The 20,054-nt window shown below is 56.7% G+C and overlaps 1 protein-coding gene across 1 annotated transcript in view; it reads right to left on the bottom strand.

Annotated features, from left to right (window-relative positions):
* Positions 1-2,152: 2,152 nt before the first annotated feature.
* The window catches only part of LOC139242447 (brevican core protein-like), a 61,067-nt gene continuing 43,165 nt past the window's right edge, over positions 2,153-20,054 (bottom strand). The window contains 6 exon segments of the mRNA XM_070870360.1: positions 2,153-2,226; positions 7,183-7,365; positions 8,354-8,498; positions 11,685-11,767; positions 15,268-15,426; positions 17,499-17,606. Of these exon segments, the coding sequence (XP_070726461.1) occupies positions 2,153-2,226; positions 7,183-7,365; positions 8,354-8,498; positions 11,685-11,767; positions 15,268-15,426; positions 17,499-17,606 (752 nt within the window).

Raw genomic sequence — 20,054 nt, 5'->3', positions numbered from 1 at the left:
GATGGTGGGACCGCAGCGGTTACCTGTCGGCAACGGGAACGCGAGAGGGAAGGAATGGACGCTCCTGCCCTGCCACGGGGAGCGCGTGTCGGATGGACGGCGAGCGGGACACGATGGAACCCGCGGCAGTGGGGGGCCGCCCAGACCCCGCGCATTGTGGCTGGAGCTGGAGCACTTCCAGATCACGTCATTCCCTCCACTGGTTCACAGGGAGTGGGGGGGGAGGGGAGGGGGGAAGGGGGACTGGGGGAGGAGGGGGAGGGGAGGAGGGGAGGAGGGGTGGAGGGGGTGGAGGGGTGGAGGGGTGGAGGGGTGGAGGGGGAGGAGTGGAGGGGTGGGGGACTGGGGGAGGAGGGGAGGGGAGGAGGGTTGGAGGGGTGCAGGGGGGAGGGGGGAGGGACTGGGGGAGTAGGGGGAGGGGTGGAGGGGTGCAGGGGGGAGGGGGAGGGACTGGGGGAGTAGGGGGAGGGGGGGAGGGGAGGAGGGGAGGAGGGGGGAGGGGTGGAGGGGTGCAGGGGGAAGGGGAGGGTTGGAGGGGGAGGGATGGAGGGGGAGGGGGAGGGGAGAGGGAAGGGGGACTGGGGGAGGGGAGGAGGGGAGGAGGGGTGGAGGGGTGCAGGGTGGAGGGGTGCAGGGGGGAGGGGTGGAGGGGTGCAGGGGGGAGGGGAGGGGGAGGGGGAGGGGGGAGTGGAGGGGGAGGGTTTGAGGGGGAGGGTTTGAGGGGGGAGGTGGGAGGGGGGAGGGGGGAGTGGGGGGAGGGGTTGAGGTGGAGGGGTTGAGGGTTTGAGGGTTTATGGGAGAGGGGGAGGGGGAGAGGGGGAGGGGGGAGAGGGAGAGGGGAGGGGGGAGAGGGGGAGGGGGAGGGGTGGTGGGGGAGGGGGGAGCGGTGGTGGGGGAGGGGGGAGGGGTGGGGGGGAGGGGGGAGGGGGAGGGGGAGGGGGGAGAGGGGGAGGGGGAGGGGTGGTGGGGGGGAGGGGTGGTGGGGGGGAGGGGTGGTGGGGGGGAGGGGTGGTGGGGGGAGGGTGGTGTGGGGGGAGGGGTGGTGTGGGGGGAGGGGTGGGGGGAGAGGGGGAGAGGGGGAGGGGGAGAGGGGGAGGGGGAGAGGGGGAGGGGAGAGGGGGAGGGGGAGAGGGGGAGGGGGAGAGGGGGAGAGGGGAGGGGGAGAGGGGAGAGGGGAGGGAGAGGGGGAGAGGGGGAGGGGGAGAGGGGAGAGGGGGAGGGGGGGATTGGGAGGGGAGGGGAGGGGATTGGGAGGGGAGGGGGAGGGGGGAGGGGTGCAGGGGGAGATGGGGGAGAGGTGGGAGAGGGAGGGGGAGGAAAGAGGATGAGGGGGTGAGGGTGGGAGAGAGGACAGAAGGGGCGAGGCTGAAGGGGAGAAGGGAGGGAAGGGAGGTGAGCAGGGAGGGAGGTGGCAGGGAGGGGAGGGAGCGGGACGGGGAGGGGGGGAGGGTGGTGGAGGGGAGGGGGGAGGGGGGAGGGGGAGAGGAGGTGGTGTGGTAGGGGAGATGAGGTGGGGGGGGGGTGGGGGGGGGGAGGTGGGAGGGGGCGGAGGGGGGAGTGGGGGGAGGGGGAGGTGGGAGGGGCGGAGGGGGAGTGGGGGGAGGGGTTGAGGGGGAGGGGTTGAGGGGTTGAGGGGGAGGGGAGGGCGTGGAGGGGGAGTGGGGGAGTTGGGGGAGTGGGGGGAGTGGTTGAGGGGAGGAGTTGAGGGTTTGAGGGGGAGGGGGAGGGGGGAGAGGGGGTGGGGGGGAGGGGGAGGGGGAGGGGAGAGGGGGGAGGGGGAGGAGGGAGGGGAGAGGGGGAGAGGGAGAGGGGGGAGGGGGGAGGGGGTGGTGGGGGGAGGGGTGCAGGGGGGAGGGGTGTGTGAGAGGGAGAGGGGGGGAAAGAGGATGAGGGTGAGGGTGGGAGAGAGGAAAGAAGGGGTGAGGCTGAAGGGGGAAGGGGGAAGGGAGGTGAGCAGGGAGGGGAGGGGAGCGGGACGGGGAGGGAGGGGGAGGGGGGAGGAGGGGGATTACATGGTTCATGTCTGAACCAGCACTGAGGTTCGGGATGTGGGTGAGGTACAGAGGCGGGTGTCCAGTTGGACTTTGATTAGTAAGAGTTCACTGCAGCTCGCGACGATCGCTGCTTTGCTGAATGTGGCTCCCTCATCCCCTCACTCCAGCACCGTCACTCCCTCCGAGGTGCTGCCGTTTCCCAGAGTCTCCGGGATCTCAGTGTAACTCGAAGCTGGGGAACCAAACAGGAATAAAGACAGAGAATTATATCACTCAGACAAGGTACAGAGTAAAGCTCCCTCTACACTGTCCCATCAAACACTCCCAGGGCAGGTACAGGGGGTTAGTTACAGAGTAAAGCTCCCTCAACACTGTCCCATCAAACACTCCCAGAGCAGGTACAGGGGGTTAGATACAGAGTAAAGCTCCCTCCTACACTGTCCCATCAAACACTCCCAGGGCAGGTACAGGGGGTTAGATACAGAGTAAAGCTCCCTCTACACTGTCCCATCAAACACTCCCAGAGCAGGTACAGCACGGGGTTAGATACAGAGTAAAGCTCCCTCTACACTGTCCCATCAAACACTCCCAGGGCAGGTACAGGGAGTTAGATACAGAGTAAAGCTCCCTCTACACTGTCCCATCAAACACTCCCAGGACAGGTACAGGGAGTTAGATACAGAGTAAAGCTCCCTCTACACTGTCCCATCAAACACTCCCAGGGCAGGTACAGGGAGTTAGGTACAGAGTACAGCTCCCTCTACAAGTGTAGTGGAGCTTGATTTAGTATTGAGACATTATCTCCTCTCCCACACCAACAATTGCCTCCCTGAGATGAGACTGGGAGTTTGTCATAGCTCAGGGTTGGTGAGGTGACGTGTGACAGAGAGTGAAGTGAGTTTGCCCCCCAGCCCAGCACTGCTCAGACACGTACAGCCCAGCAAGACCCAATCGGAAACCCCTTTCACACCGCTCATCTCTAACGGACCTCCCGCGGGAGTGAGACATTGAGTGAGAAGGGTTTCGAACCCCACTCCAGGCTGTCCCAGCAAGAGGTGCCCAGGATCCGGATCAGAACTCCGGGTCCAGTCCTACGTGGGGAGATCATAGAAACATAGAAAATAGGTGCAGGAGTCGGCTATTCGGCCCTTCGAGCCTGCACCACCATTCAATAAGATCATAGCTGATCATTCCCTCAGTATCCCATTCCTGCTTTCTCTCCATACCCCTTGATCCCTTTAGCCGTAAGGGCCATATCTAACTCCCTTTTGAATATATCTAACGAACTGGCCCCAACAACTTTTTGTGGTAGAGAATTCCACAGGTTCACAATTCTCTGAGTGAAGAAGTTTCTCCTCATCTCGGTCCTAAATGGCTTACCCCTTATCCTTAGACTGTGACCCCTGGTTCTGGACTTCCCCAACATCGGGAACATTCTTCCTGCATCTAACCTGTCCAGTCCCGTCAGAATTTTATACGTTTCCATGAGATCCCCTCTCATCCTTCTAAACTCCAGTGAATACAGGCCCAGTTGATCCAGTCTCTCCTCATATGTCAGTCCTGCCATCCCGGGAATCAGTCTGGTGAACCTTCGCTGCACTCCCTCAATAGCAAGAACGTCCTTCCTCAGATTAGGAGACCGAAACTGAACACAATATTCCAGGTGAGGCCTCACCAAGGCCCTGTACAACTGCAGTAAGACCTCCCTGCTCCTATACTCAAATCCCCTCGCTATGAAGGCCAACATACCATTTGCCTTCACCACCTGCTGTACCTGCATGCCAACTTTCAAAGACTGATGTACCATGACACCCAGGTCTCGTTGCACCTCCCCTTTTCCTAATCTGCCGCCATTCAGATAATATTCTGCCTTCGGGTTTTTGCCCCCAAAATGGATAACCTCACATTTATCCACATTATACTGCATCTGCCATGCATTTGCCCACTCACCTAACCTGTCCAAGTCACCCTGCAGCCTCTTAGCGTCCTCCTCACAGCTCACACCGCCACCCAGTTTAGTGTCATCTGCAAACTTGGAGATATTACATTCAATTCCTTCATCCAAATCATTAATGTATATTGTAAATAGCTGGGGTCCCAGCACTGAGCCCTGCGGCACTCCACTAGTCACTGCCTGCCATTCTGAAGAGGACCCGTTTATCCCGACTCTCTGCTTCCTGTCTGCCAACCAGTTCTCTATCCACGTCAGTACATTACCCCCAATACCACGTGCTTTAATTTTGCACACCAATCTCTTGTGTGGGACCTTGTCAAAAGCCTTTTGAAAGTCCAAATACACCACATCCACTGGTTCTCCCTTGTCCACTCTGCTAGTTACATCCTCAAAAAATTCTAGAAGATTTGTCAAGCATGATTTCCCTTTCATAAATCCATGCTGACTTGGACCGATCCTGTCACTGCTTTCCAAATGCGCTGCTATTTCATCCTTAATGATTGATTCCAACATTTTCCCCACTACTGATGTCAGGCTAACCGGTCTATAATTACACGCTTTCTCTCTCCCTCCTTTTTTAAAAAGTGGTGTTACATTAGCTACCCTCCAGTCCATAGGAACTGATCCAGAGTCGATAGACTGTTGGAAAATGATCACCAATGCATCCACTATTTCGAGGGCCACTTCCTTAAGTACTCTGGGATGCAGACTATCAGGCCCCGGGGATTTATCAGCCTTCAATCCCATCAATTTCCTAAACACAATTTCCCGCCTAATAAGGATATCCTTCAGTTCCTCCTTCTCACTGGACCCGCTGTCCCCTAGTACAATCGGAAGGTTATTTGTGTCTTCCTTCGTGAAGACAGAACCGAAGTATTTGTTCAATTGGTCTGCCATTTCTTTGTTCCCCATTATAAATTCACCTGAATCCGACTGCAATTAAACCCTTTGTCCTCCTCTGCTGAATTCTAAATTCCTCCCAGTCTTCAGGTTTGCTGCTTTTTCTGGCCAATTTATATGCCTCTTCCTTGGATTTAACACTATCCTTAATTTTCCTTGTTAACCACGGTTGAGCCACCTTCCCCGTTTTATTTTTACTCCAGATAAGGATGTACAATTGTTGAAGTTCATCCATGTGATCTTTAAATGTTTACCATTGCCTCTCCACCGTCAACCCTTTAAGTATCCTTTGCCAGTTTATTCTAGCCAATTCACGCCTCATACCATCGAAGTTACCTTTCCTTAAGTTCAGGACCCTAGTTTCCGAATTAACTGTGTCACTCTCCATCTTAATAAAGAATTCTACCATATTATGGTCACTCTTCCCCAGGGGCCTCGCACAACAAGATTGCTAATTAGTCCTTTCTCATTACACATCACCCAGTCTAGGATGGCCAGCTCCCTGGTTGGTTCCTCTACATATTGGTCTAGAAAACCATCCCTAATACACTCCAGGAAATCCTCCTCCACCGCATTGCTACCAGTTTGGTTAGCCCAATCAATATGTAGATTAAAGTTGTCCATGATAACTGCTGTACCTTTATTGCACACATCCCTTATTTCTTGTTTGATGATGTCCCCAACCTCATTCATCATCCAGGCTAATGTCCCTCCTTATTATTGCATTAATTTCCTCTTTAACCAGCAACGCCTCCTTTTCCTCTCTGTCTATCCTTCCTAAATGTTGAATACCTCTGGATGTTGAGTTCCCAGCCTTGGTCACCCTGGAGCCATGTCTCCGTGATGTCAATTACATCATATCCGTTAACTGCTGTCTGCGCAGTTAATTCACCCACCTTATTCCGAATACTCCTCGCATTGAGGCACAGAGCCTTCAGGCTTGTCTTCTTAACACACTTTGCCCCTTTAGAATCTTGCTGTAATGTGGCCCTTTTTGCTTTTTGCCTTGGGTTTCTCTGCCCTCCACTTTTACTATTCTCCTTTCTGTCTTTTGCTTCCGCCCTGTGTACGGGACCCCTCGCTCTGGCTTACCCTGACTGTGCCGCCCTGTACACGGGAACATCTCGTCCTGTACACAGGAACATCTCGCCCTGTACGCGGGACCCCTGTCTGACCCGCCCTGTACATGGGAACATCTCGCCCTGTACACGGGACCCCTGTCCGACCCGCCCTGTACACGGGAACGTCCTGCCCTGTACACGGGAACATCTCGCCCTGTACGCAGGAGACCTGTCCGACCCGCCCTGTACACGGGAACGTCCTGCCCTGTACACGGGAACATCTCGTCCTGTACACGGGAACGTCCTGCCCTGTACACGGGAACATCTCGTCCTGTACACGGGAACATCTCGCCCTGTACACGGGAACATCTCGTCCTGTATACGGGACCCCTGTCCGACCCGCCCTGTACACGGGAACGTCCTGCCCTGTACACGGGAACATCTCGTCCTGTACACGGGAACATCTCGTCCTGTACACGGGAACGTCCTGCCCTGTACACGGGAACATCTCGTCCTGTACACGGGAACATCTCGCCCTGTACACGGGAACATCTCGTCCTGTATACGGGACCCCTGTCCGACCCGCCCTGTACACGGGAACATCTCGTCCTGTACACGGGAACATCTCGCCCTGTACACGGGAACATCTCGCCCTGTACACGGGAACATCTCGCCCTGTACACGGGAACATCTCGTCCTGTACACGGGAACATCTCGCCCTGTACACGGGAACATCTCGTCCTGTATACGGGACCCCTGTCCGACCCTCCCTGTACACGGGAACGTCCTGCCCTGTACGCAGGACCCCTGTCCGTCCCGCCCTGTACACGGGAACGTCCTGCCCTGTACGCAGGACCCCTGTCCGTCCCGCCCTGTACACGGGACCCCTGTCCGACCCGCCCTGTACACGGGAACGTCCTGCCCTGTACACGGGAACATCTCGCCCTGTACGCAGGACCCCTGTCCGACCCGCCCTGTACACGGGAACGTCCTGCCCTGTACGCGGGACCGCTGTCCGTCCCGCCCTGTACACGGGAACCGCCGACCTGTACACGGGAATGCCCGCCCGGTACACGGGAACATCTCACCCTGTACACGGGAACATCCCGCCCGGTACACGGGAACATCTCACCCTGTACACGGGAACATCCCGCCCGGTACACGGGAACATCTCACCCTGTACACGGGAACATCCCGCCCGGTACACGGGAACATCTCGCCCGGTACACGGGAACATCCCGCCCGGTACATGGGAATGCCTGTTCCGGCTTACCTTGACTGCAGATTATTTTGGGCTGCTCCCAGTTGCCGTCCGCCTGGCATTTAACGATGGGTAGTTGGCTCTGCACAAAGCCGTCTTCACACTGATAGCGCACCACCGCATTGGTCTCGTACCGCTGCCTGACGCGGCCCAGTATCCGTGTCCTCTCCAGCGCCGGCGGTGACACACAGGAGCCTGCGGCACACAATCGCAGAGAGACAGAGAGTCAGAGAGCGTGCGTTTAGGAGGGGTGTCGGGGCCTCAGAGAGGGGGCGGGGGAGATTGACCAGAACGGTCCCGGGGGATGAGGGGCTTCAGTGACGGGAAGAGACTGGAGAAGCCGGGGTTGTTCCCCTTGGAGCAGAGAAGGTTGAGAGGAGATTTGATCGAGGTGTTCACAATCACGAGGTGTTTTGATCGATTAAATCGGGAGACACTGTTCCCGGGGGCAGGAGGGCGGGTGACCAGAGGGACACAGATTGATGATAATCGGCGATGGAACCAGAGGGACACAGATTGACGATAATCGGCGATGGAACCAGAGGGACACAGATTGACGATAATCGGCGATGGAACCAGAGGGACACAGATTGACGATAATCGGCGATGGAACCAGAGGGACACAGATTGACGATAATCGGCGATGGAACCAGAGGGACACAGATTGACGATAATCGGCGATGGAACCAGAGGGACACAGATTGACGATAATCGGTGATGGAACCAGAGGGACACAGATTGACGATAATCGGCGATGGAACCAGAGGGGCACAGATTGACGATAATCGGCGATGGAACCAGAGGGACACAGATTGACGATAATCGGCGATGGAACCAGAGGGACACAGATTGACGATAATCAGCGATGGAACCAGAGGGACACGGATTGACGATAATCGGCGATGGAACCAGAGGGACACAGATTGACGATAATCGGCGATGGAACCAGAGGGACACAGATTGACGATAATCGGCGATGGAACCAGAGGGGGAGATGGGGAGAATGTTTTTACGCAGCGAGTTGTTGTGATCGGGAACGCGCTGCCTGAAAGGGCGGTGGGAGCAGATTCAATAGTGACTTTCAAACCGGGAATTGGATAAATACTGGAAATGTGCCGGGCTGTGGGGAAAGAGCGGGGGGAGTGGGACTGATTGGAGAGCCCCTGGGGATTTGAATACTTACTTATCCCCTTCTTGCAGGTAAAGGCAAGGAAATAGTTGCAAGGGACGTCACTCCACTGACCGCCCTTGTGCCAAACCATCACCACGCAATTCTCCCCGGACATGAAGAAGCTGTCGGGCTGCCCACTGTACCAGTTCTCGTAAAGCTGGGGTCCCCAGCAAAGGAGGAAGGAAAGAACGATTAGCGACAGCAAGGAATGTAGGAACAGGAGGCCCATTCAGCCCCTCGAGCCTGTTACACAGGAACAGGAGGAGGCCCATTCAGCCCCTCGAGCCTGTTACACAGGAACAGGAGGAGGCCCATTCAGCCCCTCGAGCCTGTTACACAGGAACAGGAGGAGGCCCATTCAGCCCCTCGAGCCTGTTACACAAGAACAGGAGGAGGCCCATTCAGCCCCTCGAGCCTGTTACACAGCAACAGGAGGAGGCCCATTCAGCCCCTCGAGCCTGTTACACAGGAACAGGAGGAGGCCCATTCAGCCCCTCGAGCCTGTTACACAGGAACAGGAGGAGGCCCATTCAGCCCCTCGAGCCTGTTACACAGGAACAGGAGGAGGCCCATTCAGCCCCTCGAGCCTGTTACACAGGAACAGGAGGAGGCCCATTCATCCCCTCGAGCCTGTTACACAGGAACAGGAGGAGGCCCATTCAGCCCCTCGAGCCTGTTACACAGGAACAGGAGGAGGCCCATTCAGCCCCTCGAGCCTGTTACACAGGAACAGGAGGCCCATTCAGCCCCTCGAGCCTGTTACACAGGAACAGGAGGCCCATTCAGTCCCTCGAGCCTGTTACACAGGAACAGGAGGAGGCCCATTCAGCCCCTCGAGCCTGTTACACAGGAACAGGAGGAGGCCCATTCAGCCCCTCGAGCCTGTTACACAGGAACAGGAGGAGGCCCATTCAGCCCCTCGAGCCTGTTACACAGGAACAGGAGGAGGCCCATTCAGCCCCTCGAGCCTGTTACACAGGAACAGGAGGAGGCCCATTCAGCCCCTCGAGCCTGTTACACAGGAACAGGAGGCCCATTCAGCCCCTCGAGCCTGTTACACAGGAACAGGAGGCCCATTCAGTCCCTCGAGCCTGTTACACAGGAACAGGAGGAGGCCCATTCAGCCCCTCGAGCCTGTTACACAGGAACAGGAGGAGGCCCATTCAGCCCCTCGAGCCTGTTACACAGGAACAGGAGGAGGCCCATTCAGCCCCTCGAGCCTGTTACACAGGAACAGGAGGAGGCCCATTCAGCCCCTCGAGCCTGTTACACAGGAACAGGAGGAGGCCCATTCAGCCCCTCGAGCCTGTTACACAGGAACAGGAGGAGGCCCATTCAGCCCCTCGAGCCTGTTACACAGGAACAGGAGGAGGCCCATTCAGCCCCTCGAGCCTGTTACACAGGAACAGGAGGAGGCCCATTCATCCCCTCGAGCCTGTTACACAGGAACAGGAGGAGGCCCATTCAGCCCCTCGAGCCTGTTACACAGGAACAGGAGGCCCATTCAGCCCCTCGAGCCTGTTACACAGGAACAGGAGGCCCATTCAGTCCCTCGAGCCTGTTACACAGGAACAGGAGGAGGCCCATTCAGCCCCTCGAGCCTGTTACACAGGAACAGGAGGAGGCCCATTCAGCCCCTCGAGCCTGTTACACAGGAACAGGAGGAGGCCCATTCAGCCCCTCGAGCCTGTTACACAGGAACAGGAGGAGGCCCATTCAGCCCCTCGAGCCTATTACACAGGAACAAAAGGAGGCCCATTCAGCCTGCGACCTAACTCCATCTACCCACCTTGGTTCTGTAACCCTTAATACCGTCACACGACAAAACTTTATAGATCTGTCTTAAAAATTTCAATTGACCCCCGAACTTGGCAGCTTTTTGGGGGGAGAGTTCCAGGTTCCTTCTGCCCTTCGTGTGAAGAAATGCTCCCCAACATCGCCCCTGATCGGCCTGGCACTAAGGTGATGCTCCCTTGTTCTGGACTGCCCCCACCAGAGGAAATATCTTTCTCTCAGCCTCCCCCATCGAATTCTTTAATCATCTTTGATCAGATTGGCTCTCAGCCCTTGACACACGGCTGGACTGCATTCCCAGGGCCCAGTGCCGAGGCTTCTCTCTCTCATTGATACAGAACGTACAGCCCAGGAACAGGCCATTCGGCCCATCAGCTCTGTGCCGGGGTTAAACTCCACACCAGACCCCCCCTCCCACCCCTCTCCATCTCACCCCATCACCGTAACCCTCTATTCCCTTCTCCCTCGTGTCTTTATCCAGCTTCCCCTTAAATACCTCGATACTATTCACCTCAACCCCTCCCTGTGGCAGCGAGTTCCACATTCTCACCCCTCTCTGGGTAAAGAAGTTTCTCCTGAACTCCTCCATTGGGTTTATCAGTGACTGTCTGATATTGGTGGCCCCTAGTTCTGTTCTCCCCCTACATCATCATCAGAGGCAGTCCCTCGGAATGGAGGGAGACTTGCTTCCACTCTAACAATGAGTCCTCAGGTGGCTGAACAGCCCAATACGGGAGCCACAGTCCCCTGTCACGGGTGGGACAGACAGTGGTTGAGGGAAGGGGAGGGTGGGACAGATAGACGTTGAGGGAAGGGGAGGGTGGGACAGATAGACGTTGAGGGAAGGGGAGGGTGGGACAGATAGACGTTGAGGGAAGGGGAGGGTGGGACTGGTTTGCCGCACGCTCCTTCCGCTGCCTGCGCTTGGTTTCTGCACGCTCTCGGCGACGAGACTCGAGGTGCTCAGCGCCCCTCCCGGATGCACTCCCTCCACTTAGGGCGGACTGGTCTTTGGGCCCAGGGACTCCCAGGTGTCGGTGGGGGATGTTGCACTTTATCAGGGAGGCTTTGAGGGTGGTCCCTTGTAACGTTTCCTCTGGCCCACCTTTGGCTAGTTTGCCGTGAAGGAGTTCCGAGTAGAGCGCTCGCTTTGGGAGTCTCGTGTCTGGGGCAAGCGGACAATGTGGCCCTGCCCAGCGGAGCTGGTCGAGTGTGGTCAGTGCTTCAACAAGTAGGAACATATCTACGTTGACCCTATCGAACCCCTTCAGAATGTTAAAGACCTCTATCAGGTCAGCCCTTAGCCTTCCCTTTCCCAACCATTCCTGGTCGGTATAACCTCTTCCCTCTCCATCCGAACGGGGGCAAACCCTTTCAACCCCCAATTTCATTTCCTGATGTAACTCCCTGTTTTTCCCTCCGCTCTGTCCTGCCTCGGTGGTTCCCTGTTCCATCCCCAGTAGATGCCCGAGAAATATCCCTGCCCCCTCGACGCTGGAAGGCAAGGCGACCAAGTCAACGCGGGCAATCCCTCTGCCCCCTCACTCACCAGTTGGTTTCCATCGGACCACTGGAAATCATTCTCAATCGTCTTGTCGTTCAGCCCAATCCATTGGTATTCCTTGAAGTTGTCTGTGAACGGGAGAGAATTTGACAATCACTTGGCCAACTCCATCTCGTCCACACGGCTGAAGTTTAGCGCTCCTTTTGTCAACCAACCCCCGCCATCCGTCGGCCCCAGGGTCAGCCACCATCCCAGGCTCAGTGGGCAGCCCACTGGCCTCGGAGGCACCAGGGTGTGGGTTCAAGGCCCACTCCGGAGACTTCTCGGCTCACACGCCAGTGCAGTACTGAGGGAGCGCCGCACTGTCGGAGGGGCAGTACTGAGGGAGCACCGCACTGTCGGAGGGGCGGTACTGAGGGAGTGCCGCACTGTCGGAGGGGCAGTACTGAGGGAGCACCGCACTGTCGGAGGGGCGGTACTGAGGGAGCGCCGCACTGTCGGAGGGGCAGTACTGAGGGAGCCCTGCACTGTCGGAGGGGCGGTACTGAGGGAGCCCTGCACTGTCGGAGGGGCAGTACTGAGGGAGTGCCGCACTGTCGGAGGGGCAGTACTGAGGGAGTGCCGCACTGTCGGAGGGGCGGTACTGAGGGAGTGCCGCACTGTCGGAGGGGCAGTACTGAGGGAGTGCCGCACTGTCGGAGGGGCGGTACTGAGGGAGCGCCGTACTGTCGGAGGGGCAGTACTGAGGGAGTGCCGCACTGTCGGAGGGGCAGTACTGAGGGAGTGCCGCACTGTCGGAGGGGCGGTACTGAGGGAGCGCCGCACTGTCGGAGGGGCGGTACTGAGGGAGTGCCGCACTGTCGGAGGGGCGGTACTGAGGGAGTGCCGCACTGTCGGAGGGGCGGTACTGAGGGAGTGTCGCACTGTCGGAGGGGCGGTACTGAGGGAGCGCCGTACTGCCGGAGGGGCGGTACTGAGGGAGCGCCGCACTGTCGGAGGGGCGGTACTGAGGGAGCGCCATACTGTCGGAGGGGCGGTACTGAGGGAGTGCCGCACTGTCGGAGGGGCGGTACTGAGGGAGTGCCGCACTGTCGGAGGGGCGGTACTGAGGGAGTGCCGCACTGTCGGAGGGGCCATCTTTCGGATGAGACGTTAAACCGAGGCCCCGTCTGCTCTCTCGGGTGGATGTAAAAGATCCCGGGGCCACTATTGGAAGAAGAGCAGGGGGAGTTCTCCCCGGTGTCCTGGGGCCAATATTTATCCCTCGACCAACATCACTAAAACAGATGATCCGGGTCATCATCACATCGCTGTGTGTGGGAGCTTGCTGTGCGCAAATTGGCGTTTCTCACATTACAACAGTGAGCACACTCCGAAATGTACTTCATTGGCTGTGAAGCGCTTTGGGACGTTCTGAGGGTCATGAAAGGCGCTATATAAATGTAAATTAGGCCACAGCTGGAGTACTGCGTGCAGTTCTGGTCACCACATTACAGGAAAATTGTGATTGCACTGGAGAGGGTACAGAGGAGATTTACCAGGATGTTGCACTAGAGAGGGTGCAGAGGAGATTTAACAGGATGTTGTACTAGAGAGGGTACAGAGGAGATTTACCAGGATGTTGCACTGGAGAAGGTACAGAGGAGATTTACCAGGATGTTGCACTAGAGAGGGTGCAGAGGAGATTTACCAGGATGTTGCACTAGAGAGGGTGCAGAGGAGATTTACCAGGATGTTGCACTAGAGAGGGTACAGAGGAGATTTACTAGGATGTTGCACTGGAGAGGGTACAGAGGAGATTTACCAGGATGTTGCACTGGAGAGGGTACAGAGGAGATTTACCAGGATGTTGCACTGGAGAGGGTACAGAGGAGATTTACCAGGATGTTGCACTGGAGAGGGTACAGAGGAGATTTACCAGGATGTTGTACTAGAGAGGGTACAGAGGAGATTTACCAGGATGTTGCACTAGAGAGGGTACAGAGGAGATTTACCAGGATGTTGCACTAGGGAGGGTACAGAGGAGATTTACCAGGATGTTGCACTGGAGAGGGTACAGAGGAGATTCACCAGGATGTTGCACTGGAGAGGGTACAGAGGAGATTTACCAGGATGTTGCACTAGAGAGGGTACAGAGGAGATTTACCAGGATGTTGCACTGGAGAGGGTGCAGAGGAGATTTAACAGGATGTTGCACTGGAGAGGGTACAGAGGAGATTTACCAGGATGTTGCACTGGAGAGGGTGCAGAGGAGATTTAACAGGATGTTGCACTGGAGAGGGTACAGAGGAGATTTACCAGGATGTTGCACTGGAGAGAGTACAGAGGAGATTTACCAGGATGTTGCACTGGAGAGGGTACAGAGGAGATTTACCAGGATGTTGCACTAGAGAGGGTACAGAGGAGATTTACCAGGATGTTGCACTAGAGAGGGTACAGAGGAGATTTACCAGGATGTTGCACTGGAGAGGGTACAGAGGAGATTTACCAGGATGTTGCACTAGGGAGGGTACAGAGGAGATTTACCAGGATGTTGCACTGGAGAGGGTACAGAGGAGATTCACCAGGATGTTGCACTGGAGAGGGTACAGAGGAGATTTACCAGGATGTTGCACTAGAGAGGGTACAGAGGAGATTTACCAGGATGTTGCACTGGAGAGGGTGCAGAGGAGATTTAACAGGATGTTGCACTGGAGAGGGTACAGAGGAGATTTACCAGGATGTTGCACTGGAGAGGGTGCAGAGGAGATTTAACAGGATGTTGCACTGGAGAGGGTACAGAGGAGATTTACCAGGATGTTGCACTGGAGAGAGTACAGAGGAGATTTACCAGGATGTTGCACTGGAGAGGGTACAGAGGAGATTTACCAGGATGTTGCACTAGAGAGGGTACAGAGGAGATTTACCAGGATGTTGCACTAGAGAGGGTACAGAGGAGATTTACCAGGATGTTGCACTGGAGAGGGTACAGAGGAGATTTACCAGGATGTTGCACTAGAGGGGGTACAGAGGAGATTTACCAGGATGTTGCACTAGAGGGGGTACAGAGGAGATTTACCAGGATGTTGCACTAGAGAGGGTACGGAGGAGATTTACCAGGATGTTGCACTAGAGAGGGTACAGAGGAGATTTACCAGGATGTTGCACTGGAGAGGGTGCAGAGGATATTTACCAGGATGTTGCACTGGAGAGGGTACAGAGGAGATTTACCAGGATGTTGCACTGGAGAGGGTACAGAGGAGATTTACCAGGATGTTGCACTAGAGAGTGTACAGAGGAGATTTACCAGGATGTTGCACTGGAGAGGGTACAGAGGAGATTTACCAGGATGTTGCGTGGACTGGAGCATTTTAAATACTTAAAACATACTGGATGTGCACTTGAAGTGCTGTAACCCACAGGGCTACGGACTGAGAGCTGGAAAGTGGGATTAGGCCGGGTGGCTCTTGGTCGGCCGGTGTGGAAACGATGGGCCGAATGGCCTGCTGCCTCGCTGTAAATTTCTGTGATTCGACGAAGGTCTTTCTTTCTTTAAGACTATTGAATGAGGTTAGAGCAGGAGTTGGGAGGGGTGGGGGAGTTAGGTGAGGGGGAGGGGTTGGAGACACGGGTGTATCGAAGCCCTTACCGTTGATGAAGTACTGCTCCTCGGGGTTCATGATGCTGGTGAGGTGACCTCCCACCATCCGACACTGGTCCTCCGCCATCTCCCAGGTCCGGCGGCCCTTGTGGTGTTTGTAGCAACTGCCCAGGAACTTCTGCCAGCCGGCCTCGCAGCTCACCATATCTGCCCCGGGGCAACAAACAAAACTGTCACACGCACTGCCAACCAGCGGCCCATCTCCCGGCTCGGGGCCAGTGTTCACCCGTCCACGGCCCAGTCAACAGCCTCAGAGTCACAGCTTCATGGGTTCCAGTCCCCGTTCTCCAGACCCGACCAAAAAATCCAGGCCGCCCCTCCGACAGTGCGGCACTCCCTCAGTACTGCCCCTCCGACAGCGCAGTACGGCACTCCCTCAGTACTGCCCCTCCGACAGTGCGGCACTCCCTCAGTATTGCCCCTCCGACAGTGCGGCGCTCCCTCAGTACTGCCCCTCCGACAGTGCGGCACTCCCTCAGTACTGCCCCTCCGACAGTGCGGCGCTCCCTCAGTACTGCCCCTCCGACAGTGCGGCGCTCCCTCAGTACTGCCCCTCCGACAGTGCGGCGCTCCCTCAGTACTGCCCCTCCGACAGTGCGGCGCTCCCTCAGTACTGCCCCTCCGACAGTGCGGCACTCCCTCAGTACTGCCCCTCCGACAGTGCGGAGCTCCCTCAGTACTGCCCCTCCGACAGCGCAGTACGGCACTCCCTCAGTACTGCCCCTCCGACAGTGCGGAGCTCCCTCAGTACTACCCCTCCGACAGTGCGGCACTCCCTCAGTACTGCCCCTCCGACAGTGCGGCGCTCCCTCAGTACTGCCCCTCCGACAGTGCGGCGCTCCCTCAGTACTGCCCCTCCGACAGTACGGCGCTCCCTCAGTACTGCCCCTCCGACAGTGCGGCGCTCCCTCAGTACTGCCCCTCCGACAGCGCAGTACGGCACTCCCTCAGTACTGACCCTCCGACAGTGCGGGGCTCCCTCAGTACTGCCCCTCTGACAGCGCAGTACGGCACTCCCTCAGTACTGCCCCTCCGACAGTGCGGCGCTCCCTCAGTACTGACCCTCCGACAGTGCGGCGCTCCCTCAGTACTGCCCCTCCGACAGTGCGGGGCTCCCTCAGTACTGCCCCTCCGACAGCGCAGTACGGCACTCCCTCAGTACTGACCCTCCGACAGTGCGGCACTCCCTCAGTACTGCCCCTCCGACAGTACGGCGCTCCCTCAGTACTGCCCCTCCGACAGTGCGGCGCTCCCTCAGTACTGCCCCTCAGACAGTGCGGCGCTCCCTCAGTACTGCCCCTCCGACAGTGCGGCACTCCCTCAGTACTGCCCCTCCGACAGTGCGGCGCTCCCTCAGTACTGCCCCTCCGACAGTGCGGCGCTCCCTCAGTACTGCCCCTCCGACAGTGCGGCGCTCCCTCAGTACTGCCCCTCAGACAGTGCGGCGCTCCCTCAGTACTGCCCCTCCGACAGTGCGGCGCTCCCTCAGTACTGCCCCTCCGACAGTGCGGCGCTCCCTCAATACTGCCCCTCCGACAGTGCGGCGCTCCCTCAGTACTGCCCCTCCGACAGTGCGGCGCTCCCTCAATACTGCCCCTCCGACAGTGCGGCGCTCCCTCAATACTGCCCCTCCGACAGTGCGCCGTTCCCTCAGTACTGCCCCTCCGACAGTGCAGCACTCCCTCAGTACTGGCCCTCCGACATTGCGGCGCTCCCTCAGTACTGCCCCTCCGACAGCGCAGCGCGGCGCTCCCTCAGTACTGCCCCTCTGACAGCGCGGCTCTCCCTCAGTACTGCCCCTCCGACAGTGCGGCACTCCCTCAGTACTGCCCCTCCGACAGTGCGGCGCTCCCTCAGTACTGCCCCTCCGACAGTGCGGCGCTCCCTCAGTACTGCCCCTCTGACAGTACGGCACTCCCTCAGTACTGCCCCTCCGACAGCGCAGTGCGGCACTCCCTCAGTACTGCCCCTCTGACAGCGCGGCTCTCCCTCAGTACTGCCCCTCCGACAGTGCGGCACTCCCTCAGTACTGCCCCTCCGACAGCGCAGTACGGCACTCCCTCAGCAACGGCACCAGGAGGGTCAGCCTGGAGGATTTTGTGTTTGAACCCATGAAGCTGTGACTCGGAGGCGAGTGAGGGAGCTACTCGTAAACGGTCTGCTGGCCTCGGTGTTGGACACTGGACCAACGCGGGCCACGGCCTCGGAGTAAGACTCACCCATGTGGCAAAGGCTGCCTGTATAGGAGGGCAGGCAGAGACAGGAGAAGCTGTTGTCTTCTTCCACACAGGTCCCTCCATTCTCACAGGGGTTGCAGAAGCAGGTGTCTGGAAGTAAACGCAGAGACTGATTGAGACGGGCAAATTTACAACCAGCTCCCTCGTTTCACAAAAGGTTAGTCTGCAGGTACAGCAAGTGATCAGGAAGGCCAATGGTATCTTGGCCTTTATTGCAAAGGGGATGGAATATAAAAGCAGGGAAGTCTTGCTACAGTTATACAGGGTATTGGTGAGGCCACACCTGGAATACTGCGTGCAGTTTTGGTTTCCATATTTACGAAAGGATATACTTACTTTGGAGGCAGTTCAGAGAAGGTTCACTCGGTTGATTTCGGGGATGAGGGGGTTGACTTATGAGGAAAGGTTGAGCAGGTTGGGCCTCTACTCATTGGAATTCAGAAGAATGAGAGGTGATCTTATCGAAACGTATCAGATTATGAGGGGGCTCGACAAGGTGGATGCAGAGAGGATGTTCCCACTGATGGGGGAGACTAGAACTAGGGGGCACGGTCTTAGAATAAGGGGCCGCCCATTTAAAACTGAGATGAGGAGGAATTTCTTCTCTCAGAGGGTTGTAAATCTGTGGAATTCTCTGCCCCAGAGAGCTGTGGAGGCCGGGTCATTGAATATATTTACGGTGGAGATTCAGATTTTTGAGCGATAAGGGAGTGAAGGGTTATGGGGAGCGGGCGGGGAAATGGAGCTGAGTCCATGATCGGATCAGCCGTGATCGTATAGAATGGCGGAGCAGGCTCGAGGGGCCGAATGGCCGACTCCTGCTCCTATTTCTGATGATCCTGACAGGCCGTGTCTGGGCACGCGAGGATGTGAAAGGGAGCGGGTATTGGGACTGACTCTGTACCCACAGTGCCTCACACCTCAGCGTCCTGATCGAACAGGCAAGGTGGCTCAACTCACGTTGTCTGTGCCATTCGGCCCCTCGAGCCCGCCCCGCCATTCAATCAGATCACGGCTGATCTTCGACCTGAACTCCACTTTCCCGCCCGATCCCTCGATTCCCCTCGAGTCCAAAAGTCTATCGATCTCAGCCCTGAATATACTCAGTGACTGAGCCTCCACAGCCCTCTGGGGCAGAGAATTCCAAAGATTCACCACCCTCTGAGTGAAGAAATTCCTCCTCATCTCAGTCCTCAATGGCCGACCCCTTATCCTGAGACTGTGTGACCCCTGGTTCTAGACTCCCCAGCCCCGGGGGGGAAACACCCTCCCTGCATCTACCCTGTCAATCCCTGTAAGAATGTTGTATGTTTCAATGGGATCACCTCATTCTTCTAAACTCCAGAGAATATCGGCCCAGTCTGCTCAATCTCTCCTCATAGGACAATCCCCCCATCCCAGGAATCAGTCTGGTGAACCTTCGCTGCACTCCCTCTGTGGCAAGTATATCCTTCCTTAGGTAAGGAGACCCAAACTGTGCACAATACTCCAGGTGTGGTCTCACCAGGGCCCGGTATAATCGCAGTAAGATGTCTTTACTCTTATACTCAAACCCTCCTGTAATAAAGGCCAACATACCATTTGCTTTCTCAATTGCTGGACCTGCTGGTTAACTTTCAGTGATTTGTGTACACGGACAAATAATCTGGTGAACCTTAGTGTAAGGGTTACACGGCGTGTCAGTGTAAGGGTTACACACTGTGTCAGTGTAAGGGTTACACACTGTCAGTGTAAGGGTTACACACTGTGTCAGTGTAAGGGTTACACACTGTGTCAGTGTAAGGGTTACACACTGTGTCAGTGTAAGGGTTACACACTGTGTCAGTGTAAGGGTTACACACTGTGTCAGTGTAAGGGTTACACGCTGTGTCAGTGTAAGGGTTACACGCTGTGTCAGTGTAAGGGTTACACACTGTGTCAGTGTAAGGGTTACACGCTGTGTCAGTGTAAGGGTTACACGCTGTGTCAGTGTAAGGGTTACACACTGTGTCAGTGTAAGGGTTACACGCTGTGTCAGTGTAAGGGTTACACACTGTGTCAGTGTAAGGGTTACACACTGTCAGTGTAAGGGTTACACGCTGTGTCAGTGTAAGGGTTACACGCTGTGTCAGTGTAAGGGTTACACACTGTGTCAGTGTAAGGGTTACACACTGTGTCAGTGTAAGGGTTACACGCTGTGTCAGTGTAAGGGTTACACGCTGTGTCAGTGTAAGGGTTACACACTGTGTCAGTGTAAGGGTTACACACTGTGTCAGTGTAAGGGTTACACACTGTGTCAGTGTAAGGGTTACACACTGTGTCAGTGTAAGGGTTACACACACTGTCAGTGTAAGGGTTACACACACTGTCAGTGTAAGGGTTACACACTGTGTCAGTGTAAGGGTTACACACTGTGTCAGTGTAAGGGTTACACACTGTGTCAGTGTAAGGGTTACACACTGTCAGTGTAAGGGTTACACACTGTGTCAGTGTAAGTGTTACACACTGTGTCAGTGTAAGGGTTACACACTGTGTCAGTGTAAGGGTTACACACTGTGT

This window comes from Pristiophorus japonicus, unplaced genomic scaffold (assembly GCF_044704955.1).
Source record: "Pristiophorus japonicus isolate sPriJap1 unplaced genomic scaffold, sPriJap1.hap1 HAP1_SCAFFOLD_1337, whole genome shotgun sequence".
Classification (NCBI taxonomy): domain Eukaryota; kingdom Metazoa; phylum Chordata; class Chondrichthyes; family Pristiophoridae; genus Pristiophorus; species Pristiophorus japonicus.
The sequence above is the reverse complement of the archived record's forward strand: the minus strand, read 5'-3'. Positions and strand labels throughout refer to the sequence as shown.